General features: G+C 35.8%; 1 protein-coding gene across 1 annotated transcript; it reads left to right on the top strand.

Moving 5' to 3' along the window:
- The first annotated feature begins 272 nt into the window (after nucleotides 1-272).
- exosc1 (exosome component 1) lies at nucleotides 273-11,723 on the top strand. The gene is made up of 8 exons (XM_038271850.1): nucleotides 273-381; nucleotides 1,607-1,722; nucleotides 3,043-3,117; nucleotides 5,556-5,644; nucleotides 5,727-5,760; nucleotides 5,879-5,929; nucleotides 6,340-6,424; nucleotides 8,516-11,723. The coding sequence occupies exons 1-8, from the start codon at nucleotides 354-356 to the stop codon at nucleotides 8,620-8,622; spliced, it is 585 nt and encodes a 194-aa protein (XP_038127778.1). The 5' UTR covers nucleotides 273-353; the 3' UTR covers nucleotides 8,623-11,723.
- The last annotated feature ends 109 nt before the right edge of the window (nucleotides 11,724-11,832 follow it).

Raw genomic sequence — 11,832 nt, 5'->3', positions numbered from 1 at the left:
TATAAAGAGGAATTATCCATTTGCCACTGGTCTTAGAATTTATAAAGGTTAATATATTTAAACTACTAGGAAAACATGGATGACAAATGAATGACACTCCAGATAATTATTTCCGCATATTTTATAGGAAGCATATCAGATGGAGGCTAAACCGACAGGAATGAATGTCCCTAGATACGTTTGTTTTGTTTTTCTTGTCTCCACTTGTATCGCCTGTTACACCTCCTGTCCGGTAGGTGGCTCTAAAGCATCCTAAAGCTGATTTGGTGAAGAAGAAAGAAAACTGTCCAATCAGAATCTTACCCTGCTCTGGTCATAGCCAATGAGGTGGCCCTTTGCTCTTCCCCGAAAACATGTCGCCCCTGAGATTGTGTGTCCCAGGTGAGTCCTCGGATTAAACCGTTTGAAATGTGTTGCACTCTGAAGTTAAACTGTGTTTGTGACATTGCTGCTGTTTTATGTGATAACGAGGTTTATGTGTAGCTAAAAAGTCGGATACCAGGTTCGGTATATTGTCTTCCATAGGCGAAACAGTAGAATATTTGCAGTAACCACGAGTAGACTGCGAGGTCGGTACCCCAGCATATTTAAAGTGAGCCAAACCTGAGTAATATAAAAGAGGAAATAAAATAATAATAATTGTTTTTCATATTGTATTTTGTTCTATCGAGTTTGCTCGGCTGTTTAGTTTCTCACCGCAGGTTTCATCACCTGCCCTGCCCATCGCCCTAGGGCAGCTCTGCACATTCCTCTGCACTGCTGCTTTATGCACCTAAATTAAACCCGCAACTTCTTATTGTCCCTGAACATAAGCAAGGTTTTATGTCAGTTTTTATTATGAGGCCCAGCATTTAATATGAATGGTTATTGGCTTAAAGAGACATAATTATACACAACATGAATCACAACTCTTAAGTTTAAGTGTATCTGTTTTATAGCTTTTGTCAGTTTCCTTCTGTAATATCTTCTCCAAATCATTCTATAGTTACCAGAAATAATCAAATCATTTTACCCGAAATTCTCAATTCTCATCTCACCATGTGTATTTCAATATAATCCAGTTTAGATTCCAAATAATGGAACTAAACTCATTGTTTATTAGTGCTTATTAAACCATTAATGCAGTTTTAAAATGTTTATGAATACATAGAGAGCAGGAACGACTGACAGCTTAAAATTATTACAGTAATTATCATAAAAATTGAGATATACTGAGGTTGGTAGAGTATCAAAAAATTGTGCTCAAGTGAAAGTAGTGATATTGCAACATATTTCTACTTGAATAGTTAGATATGGCAAATTAACCCTTCTTAAAACTCTATATCTGATGCAGGATAGATAAAGCAAAATTTGACAATTACCAACTGTTGTTGTGCAATTTATCTTTGGTGATGAGCTCCAAATCCATCAATCTAATCCTTAGCTTCCTTCACATATTTTCAATCAGAAGACTCGGGCAACTTAAGCATCACTATTACTTCCAGTCAGAGGAAACATTTTGGTCAATTTAAAAATTATTTGAACCAATGTCAACCATGGCTGTGAATAACTTTACTGTATTTAATGTTTTTAAATGTATTAACTCTCCTCTCCTCTTTGTATTCAGGTGAGAAACTGTGCAGTGTAGACGACTGCAGAGCTGGCACTGGAGTGTATCAGCGACATGGCTACATATATTCCTCCCTCGCTGGCTATGTGCTGAAGAAAAACGAGGGAGAGGAGGTGAGGTTTACGAGGAGGAGCGAGTTTGGCTGAGTAGTTGAGTGGATGACAGACATTTGGAAAGCTGCCAGATATGCAAGGCTTACAATAAGAGTATTATGCAACGTTTTTGAGGCTGACTCACACTAAGCAATGAAAGTGAGAACCTCGGTGAGCAGGGTCACTGTTGTACCTGCCATTTCAAAGACCTTGGATGTTTTTCCACATCAGGACATTAGAGATGTTTCTTTACTTTGGTCTGTTGTGTCTCAGCGAATATTTATTTGATAAGCTGAACAATAAATTTTTCCTATGATGTTGATTTTTTTCTTTTTTATTAAAAACAAGTTGCATTTCCTGTCTCTAGGACTGAAGTATATTCAAGAAGCATAAGGATGAAAAAACTATGTTCAGTTAGTCTTCTGTATAAATTTTTTTGTAACATACTGACTCAAGATACATTTCTTCTGGACTGTTTGTGCAAAGGTAGGTTTGCTCTTTAAATCGTGATTGTTTTTGAGTTAGATTTTTGAGGGTTTATTTATTTAATTTATTAGTTTAGTTAGTTTCAGTATTTAAACATGTCCTGTGGTCACATTGAAAGGTTCCCCACTTCTACAACCTGTTTAAAAGGACTGGATGTCTGTATTTTTCCCTGGGTGGATTAGAACTCTTCCCACTTCAACCTTAATGGAATAATTTGTCTTGGTGTTTTAGTTTTCTTTAGTTTTCATATAATATACATCAGATAAGATTTTAGTCATACAACAGTAAAAGAAGTACCTGCATATTTAGGTGAGATGTACCTTAATCATTTGAAGGAGTTTCATAGTATGTGAAATGTTTTAAACATTGTGACACAGACTTTAGGATCTGTCAGTCTTTAGAACATGTCTCAGACTGTGACAGATCCTAAAGTCCCTGACTGATCCTAAACATTAACACTGTTCAGAAATTAAATGCATTCGTCTGTCGGCTGAATGTACTTGCTGTTTTCTATCTTTTTTAATCTGTAATGTTTCATAATGAAACAATGGTCTTTGGCTTCTTCTTTCATAAGAGGCACACAGTCCCAGCCGATTTGTTTTTAGTTGTCTCATGTTAACCATTTTCCTGAATAATTTATTTTTATCTACTGTTTCACACAAAACTTTTTTTTCTATACTTGATGTATACATAGAATCGAAAATCTTTACATGTTGTGCATTATATAATTATTCAGTATTTAAGTTGTATTGCACAGGAATTTGATGTCTTCTACAACAGAGTATGTATTTAAATCTGAGCAATACTAATTACATTTGAATAGGGTTAATTAGGTATTTGTCTTTACTTTTCTAGCTACCAGTGATATCTGTGGTTAGGGAAACAGAAGCACAGCTGTTGCCAGATGTTGGAGCCATAGTCACCTGCAAGGTATGTAAATGGAAATGGTTTACTATAGTTTGATTGTGGCTTGGTGGCCTAGAGAAAAAGTCACATTATGCGGATGACACTTTGATATTACAAAGAGAAACTAAATTATTTCCCATGCCACAAATATAGTTTGGCACCTTAACATTCAGCATAAATCAAAAACTCCAAAGTTGTTAATGTTATCCACATCATCGTTAAGCTCAATAAATCTAAAAGGCACAGATGTGAGCACAAGTTAATACATTTCTGTTTTCCAGGAAAAAAAAAAATATTTTGTCTTATAATCTCAGTTTCCTTGTTTTTTTTTTCTTCCACACAATCATCCAATACTTTCCTTGTACCCAGCAGGTATATTAATTCTGTGAATAGAGAACTTACCCATGCTACTCCCAGAACTATACAAAGGCACCTGCAACCTATAAACATGTGTATCTAAATAAATTTGAATATAATTAAAGTGTTATTCAAGGCAACTGTTGGCTTTGAATAAGTCTATCGCTGTATCTTGTGCATAATTTTTAATATCCGTCTTTTCTTTTCTAACAACACTGGATACTGCAATCGGCAAAGGGTCAGCTTTGTAGTTCTAGTGCTTGTGGAAGGTGTTTGCCATCACTTTGTAGGTCATAACATTGTCATTAGATTAAACACTTTTTAGGAATTATATGTATTTACAGAGGAACTGAATATACTGCAAATTATTCACTGATGATAAGATGAAATGATATCAAGACTTAAAATGTATTATTTTTAGTCCTGGGACTCTAATGCAATAATTTCAATCAATTAATTAGAAACATTTTAATACTTAAAAAATATTATGCAGCTAATTGCAATTTCTTATATACATACGGATAGACAGGAGCATGAGCCTGTTTGAACTCATAAAATCCTTGTTGGATTTATTAAACTTGTAAGTAGACTATATGAGACCATATACACAGCGGTTGGTTTAGTTTTCTGAAATCTCTCTCTGACCTCCTCAGCTCAGCCCTCACTCTCCTCTCACTGTTTAGCATAGTTAAATAGCAAACTCTCTAGCCGACCGGAGTCTGAGTCGCCTTATGTCCGCTATAAAAGTCATTGTGGAGCGAAAGAGGCTGAGTTTCTCTAAACGGATGCAGCAAAATGTCTGAAAAAATATGGATATATTCAGTGCAAGAAGTGCAGCTGAAAAGTGAAGCAGAGCAGGCTTTAAGGTGTTAAACAGCAGCAACAGAGGAGGAGAAGGATGTCTGCATAAATCCTAACATACTGGTAACAACTAACTGAAGATATTAGAATTAGAAAAATTTATTATAGGATAATATATTTTTTGTCTGCAAGGATTACTTTCAATATAACAGCAGCATTGGTAAGGGATAAAGAATAGGTTCTGGCATAATGAGAAGATGTGTGTCAGCATTAGGTCAAATATAATGTTACAGTTGTTTTATGTAGGAAGGGTGGAGGGCCTTTTACTTAAGTAAAGGTAGAAATTGTTATTCACAAAAACGCTTAAGAGTAAGAAATGGGTTAGTCAAAAGGCTGCTCAGAATGGCCTACTACATGTCTATTCAATGTTTAAACGTGCTTAAAGTTAAATAATTAGGTAGTCAAACAAAGATTATAAAACAATTGTTGAATTTTAAAGACTTCAAAAACAAAAGGTTAAAAAAAGACCACCATTAGACAAGTGATTAGGGCAGAATACCCTTAACTAACCTAAATAGTTGGATTAAAAGCTATACACGTGGTGTTGTCTATACCACGTGTATAGCTTTATATATATATATATATATATATATATATATATATATATATTAAATTAGTGTTTATTTTGACTGAAAAGGTGGTTTATTTTGTTGCTATATGTTTTTTGATTTAAATGTGATTAACTAAAGGTATAGTGGAGGATGTCCTTTTTCCGGGTGGATCATCAAAATAAGTGGTCTTTCTAATTGTCATCATTTTGGTGATATGTTTACGTAAGGCCGTCCTACGTGCTAGTCCCAATTTTCACTTACCGGTGGTGAGTCTGACATAGTGGAAAAATTGCAAATCTTCTTTTGGAAAGTAAGCTTGTATGAGCGATGCAAAAAGCATTTTAAGTGGAGAGAGCTGGTCTTTTCAAAAATTTGTGAAAATCCTCCTCTATACCTTTTAATTATAGTCTGTAATCAACTTGATTTAAAATTTAAATTCTTCCCCACCACTAATTATTTTGTGTAAAATTTTAGTACTTGAAGTTTATAAAAAATGAAATAGCAATTGATTTATCCACACTATAGAGATCACAAAAAATAAGTAAACATGTTTCCTTCAGAATAAATAAAGGACATAATGTAGAAGAGGTCTATCTTTCCTTTTTTCCAAATAAATAAAAAAGGCCTCTAAGCAGAGACCTGAATTGTAGTTGTTTTCAAAATCTTAAATTTTATTTATGTTTTATCTAAAAGGTGACTGGCATCAACTCCAGGTTTGCAAAGGTCCACATTCTTTACGTCGGGTCCACACCACTGAAAGATCGCTTCAGAGGGACCATCAGGTAAAGCAGGAAGTGCTTACTTAGGGAAACGGCTTGTTTTATTGCCTTACTGGGTTAAATATTCTGGTTTGTGTCTCAACAGAAAAGAAGATGTCAGAGAATCTGAGAAAGACAAGGTGAGTGATGACTGACGCTCTCACTCAAATCGTTGCTTCCTTCATCATTGCTTACACCTCCTCCTCAGTTCCTCTTGAAGCCGTATGAATTATAAGCTGTGTTCCCCATTTGTTACAGGTGGACATACACAAAAGCTTCCGACCTGGTGACATTGTTCTGGCAAAAGTTGTATCCTATACTGGTCTTATTCTTAAGTCTGTGACTAATCCTTCATGACTGTAGCACATACCTTAGATGCTTTCATTTTTTGTCTTTTGGGATTCCTTTGCTGCATGTGACTGGCCCTTCAAATTAAAAGCCGTACCATAAAACAAGTTTTTTTTTTTTTTTTTTTAATCATCAGTTTCTTGAGAGCAGGATATGTGTAAACAGGTAATTTTAGTATTTGTTTAAACAATGTGTGCATATTGATTGTAAAGTTCAAGAGCTTATTTGAATCTTATTCAATTGTCTTTCTTTTTCTCCATACTTTAAATGTTCTTGTAAAACACTTTGAACGACCTTATGAAGAAAGGGTGCTACGCTAATAACCCTGCTCCTGCCCTGTTTAGAGTTGAAACCTTGACTCATGACGACAGATTTCCCTCGGAGACGTTCAGTCCACATACTTGCTGACGACGGCAGAGAATGAGCTGGGTGTGGTGGTGGCTCACAGCGAAGCAGGTAATTCCCGTGGTTCACTTTACAGATCTTTAATTAGATCATTCCAAATGCACAGGACGTCAGCAGGAAGAAGATTTTTAATTTCTGTTCCACTGTGATGAATTTGTCACTGCTTATTTAGAAACACTTAAAACAGGCACATTTTTAAGCTTGATTCTGAAAATATTTGCAAGAATTTGGATGATTCTTATTTTCCATCATATCAGTGGAAGTCATCTCACTTCTTCTAAGCATCACTTGTAATATTTTTTACTTAGTCTATTTAACATGTGCGAGACCATGCATGAGCCCACATCTCCTCGTGCATGCTCTGTTCAAAAGTTGCTGTTTGCATCACTCATACAAGCTTACTTTCCAAAAGAAGATTTGCAATTTTCCACTATTTCAGACTCGCCATGTTATGCTGAGAAAAAGCTGCCTTCCAAGAATGACGTCCCCTCTCGAACACTGATGCGGAAACAGATTGAAATATGAACGTAAAGGAAACTTTTAAACAGATTCATAATGCTTTCATATTTCTTATGCATGGATGCTCTAAAATTGAGAGTTTTGGTGGACAGATTAATGCAGAGACACACCTGCCCTGACGCGGGAGCGTGCATCTTCCTTAACTCTCACACGTTGATGAGAAAATGTATTGAAATATGAACAAAAAAGGAGCTTTTAAACATATTCTTAGTTTTTCTTCTCAGAAAGGCTATAGAATGGTATTGATAGCAGAAGCGAGAAATGCCGTCCTCTGAGCAAAGAACATATTCATCGGATGCTGACTGTAGCACATCAACTAAAATGTGTCATTATACAAGTAAAAATCATATTAATTTGAATTTATCTTTCCACCAAAACTCTCAATTTTAGGCCAACCATGCATAACAATTAGGAAAACATTGAGAATATATTTAAACTAGTGGAGTGGGCCATTATATCGGCTTTAACATGCTGCATTAACACCAGACTCTTATCAAGGCAATTTACAAAATATTGCAATTAATCTATTCTCAATGTTAGGGGTCTATATTAATGATGACTTTCACTTTGATACTGTAGCTTTTTTGCCAGTAGGTAAGTAACATATGCTGAAACAAAGGTCAAGTCACGTAGCTGTTTATACAATACGAAACTCCAGGACATGCTTGTCCAGAAAATAATGTTAGCTTAGCATGATTACCAACATAAACAACCCTTTTTAACACAAAACTAGGATAAAATGGGGATGTTTTCCCTATCTTGACATTACCCAGCAGCCTTTGCGGCTACTCCAGCCTCACAGGACGACTGCCTGACTGAGTGGTGGAAAAAGGAGAAATAGGGCTTTGACTGACTGACACAAAGCTACTGACTGTAAACAGTTCATCATGATCTATTATGTACGCCTACATTTCAGAATTCATGTTTATCTGAATAAACACAAATACATCTTGTTGAATATTATTTATTTTCATCTGCAGTTATCATAGTAGAAAAGACTTCTCAAGCAGTTTGAGATGCATTTTGGAAACAGGAGATTAGCCCCTGGTTTACCACACCACTTGGCTTCAGAAACCTGTTCAAAGACTTACTTTTACTTATTATTTAGACGGCACACACATATCATCCTTATCTCATTTTATTCTTATCCTTATTTTACTCTTATATCTTATTTGCATTTAAAATCTTGTTTTTCCTATCTTTTATAAATGGTTGCACTGCAAGAAAAAGGGATTAATAATGTAATTCTGACTCTGATCCAGGAAGCCCTTTGGCAGAATTCAAATGAGCTTTTTTAAGTTAGATTATTTCCAAGATTAGTGACATTAATCTAGTTAAAAAAAATTAATCTATGCCCACCACTAGTTTAAACATTCCCTTTTTGTTCATATTTCAATGCGTTTTCTCGTCACTGGCGAGAGGGATGGTAATTCTCGGCAGGCAGGTATTTCTCAGCATAGCACCGGTAATGGGGAAAATGAGGTTGAGCACATGGGAAGGCCTTATGTAAACATATCACTAGAATGATTGACAGTTTGGAGGACCACTTATTTTGATGATTCACCTGGAAAAAGAACTATACATCTATATTATTTACCTCTATTTCTTTGTTTGCTCGGCCAGGTGCCCAGATGATCCCCATCAGTTGGCGTGAGATGCAGTGCCCGCAGACCAATGCCAAAGAGTTTCGGAAAGTGGCCCGTGTGCAGCCCGAATACCTGGAAGCATGAGAGCAACTAAAAGTCTGTCACACACCGCCTTGGGGTAGAAAACAAGCACCTTCTATCAAGTGGCCTCCTAACTCTTTTCCTCTGACATTTGTCTGTTTTTTTCTGATGGGGGCTCATTAAGTCTTGTTTATGGCTTTTGCTTCTACACATTTTCATTGTGCTAGATTTAGCCCAGCGAGACCAAACTGACAAAGATTTATTTTTATTTCCACAAAATTTAGTTGTTTTTTTTTTTAAAGTTCCAATGGCCAAAAACAGAGATAGTCAGAGCCATCCTGAATATCGTCCTGGAAACCAAAGTAGGATTGCATCCGGTCAGGATTTAACGTTTTAAGGTTACTGAGATTTCAGGGAATTTTCTACCCAGAGGAAAAGGTTCTGTTTCAAATGAATTCAATGTTTTTCTAGTATTATTGCAGAGTCGGACAGAAGTATCTTTGCTGCTGTTCTGCTGAAGGATGAAGCCACTTAATTAGAGGCCATGTCTAAACTTTTGAAGTTATTAAAGAAAACGGGCACTAAGTATTTGTGCCCCATCTCCTTAACTTGTCATTTTGTCATCAATCAATCAATGTTATAAGAATCAGAGGCCTGTTGTGCCCAACACACCTAAAATAAAAAATGTAGGGTCTAAATTTAAACCGGACCTGATGGTTTTTTTCTGCTGCCTAGTTTAGGATTTGTAGCTAAGATTTATTCTAAAAAGGACCAACCACCAACATACAGGGATGTCTAGAAATATTCATACCACTTTGAATTATTCTAAATCATCACAATAATGTTAATTCCATGCTGTCATATGATAAATCATCACTTAGAATAAAAAAAAAATAATTAAAACAATCCACTAGACTTGGTTTCCAAGTTTGAATGTCACTTCCCATCCTCAAAATGTCAGGAATAGCGTTGAGTTTGAGTTTTTATACAGTAGTCTAACAAAGCCTTGTTTTTGTTTGGAAATGTGCTAATTGGAACAAACGAAGTGATCTACCCATTTGGAATGGGGTCGTTCGGCTTCTTTTGTTAGACCGCAATACCCCATATCCATCTTAGTGTCTTTTTCATTTTTTTTGTTGGAGTGACTATGACCTGGATGACTGGGAACCTTCACCAGCATAATGCACTCTATTTTGGGAAAGACTCCCACGGAATAATGCTTGAGAATGAGAAATTGGTTAGGAAACTTGCAGATTATAGGAACCATCTTTGTTTCAATTTAAGATACAGACAGCAAAGACTTGTTCCCAACTATCAATTGTTTTATTTTTTTCATTTTTTAATGACTATGACCTGGATGATTGAGAACCTTCACCAGCAAACACAAAGAATTGCATAAACCTGAAATTGGAGAAAGAAATGCATGGTTTTCAAAATTGTAGATTCATGTATCAGTTCTTCCCAGCCCACTGCTTTCCAGAGTTGATAGAGTCCCCCTGCTTGTGAATTAAGTCTGAGAAATTCGTTTTGTGATAGAACAAAATGGCAAACGTTGAGCATCTTAGAGACCTGATCAGCCAGATATCTTCAAATGAGAAGAATATAACAGCTGCAATCCTAACAGACTGTGACCTATCATCTAAACAGAAATGCTCAGCTTGAAACAGTCCTTTGAAAAATGTATAGCCTAACATACTAAACCCATGGTGGTAGATTCATGTGGTGGGGATGTGGGATCTTCAGCTGAGGGAGTAGCTGGTCACAGTGGCATGATGTAGCTAAATACAGGGCAGTCCAGGTTGGAAAGTGGTTTAGAATGGCCTGATAAAAGTCAGCAAGTCTCTAAATCCGTGCAACCCAAAAGACTTTCAGTTGCTTCCTGAGTGAGGGAGGTAAATAAAGTGAACACCATATCTTTTAGATTTTTATTTAAACATTTGAAATCCATGCATTTTTTTTTTTAATTTTACTTCACAACACCTTTGGTTCTATCATTTTTATTATTCCTTAGATTCTCTGATTTGAGGTGATGAAATGTCAAAGTTAACTGTAGTTTTAACACTGCAGGTATAATGTCTATGGCTTTGAAGGTACAGTTCAGATGTCATCACAGTGGGATCACATGGAGTATTTAAAACTAGGATAGAAAAGGATCCAAGGTTACATTTAAACTTTAATTTCTACCATCTAAAACATGTCAAGCTTCTAAGGTGAATGCTCTGCTCTGTATTTCTCTGCTGCACCACTTGGCTGGTAGTAACCATAACTGGGTACTAATGACATTGTCCTTAACACAAACCGTGTTGAAATGGACCGTGCTCTGCGTTCTAACCGTACAATGTGACGGTTTCAACGTGGACAGTACTAAAAGGGAATAGTCTGTATTTGTATAGCACGCCTTTTGAACCTGAATGAGGTTCTGTGGAGCGTTTTGTTTATACACGCTCTCATTTTATGGCACATTTATACATATATTAAGCATTTTAAGGGAGAATCAGGTGAACAGTCCTGCTCAGGGACACTTGGTGTCCTAAAATTTAAGTTTGAAAGTTGACTACCCTAAAGTGAAATTCATGCAGTGTGAAGATTTACAGAAATACAATCACTTGAAGCAAAATAAAGTTTTCAGTGTTTTTTCTCCTAAATGGGCCCTTTTCTGATAGCTTACATTATGGGGTTATAATAAATGTTATTCCTTAGATACTCACGTTTTTTAAATACTCCATTAAATCCCACTAAAGAGTAAAAAACTGTATTTTCAGGAACTTCTATGCATTTGCAAAAAAATAAACAAATCAGTCTAAAAAAACTCCATATATTACAGACTTTCATGACTAAAGCACTCAAAATGATTAGTAATTCTTGTTTTATAGGTACTTTGGCTAATCTAGCAGTAAAAAAATCTTGAAGAAACTCTTATCTGTCCAAACTGCATTATATTGAGTTAAGCTGTAGCATGGCCTGTTTATGTTGGTGTTGAACTGGAAAGCCAGAATTAGTCAGACTTTAACCAAGTTATGTTTGGAATACTGAGGCACAATGATTTCAGTGCAATATTCCAGCTGAATGTTCATGATTCATGAGGAACAAGAGGTTTTTTTTCTGCTGTTCTTACTTTCCTTGACTATAACTGCATAACTCAAAATAAATGACTATCTAAGCAATGTCTTCAGTCTTTTTTGTTAACCTATTTTTTCTGTGTCCAGATCTCTCCAATGCTGATATGCTTTCAAACCCTTCAGTACTTAACTTCTACATTTTATTTCTTAAGGC

This window comes from Cyprinodon tularosa, unplaced genomic scaffold (genome assembly GCF_016077235.1).
Source record: "Cyprinodon tularosa strain WSP-4 unplaced genomic scaffold, ASM1607723v1 ctg81, whole genome shotgun sequence".
Lineage (NCBI taxonomy): Eukaryota > Metazoa > Chordata > Actinopteri > Cyprinodontiformes > Cyprinodontidae > Cyprinodon > Cyprinodon tularosa.
This window is presented reverse-complemented; position numbering and strand designations above follow the sequence as displayed.

Coding starts and splice junctions, on each gene's coding strand:
- exosc1 (XM_038271850.1), top strand. CDS start 354: ATGTCGCCCCTGAGATTGTGTGTCCCAG. Junction 3,118..5,555: donor GAGCCATAGTCACCTGCAAG/GTATGTAAATGG, acceptor TTTATCTAAAAG/GTGACTGGCATCAACTCCAG. Junction 5,930..6,339: donor ACATTGTTCTGGCAAAAGTT/GTATCCTATACT, acceptor TCATGACGACAG/ATTTCCCTCGGAGACGTTCA.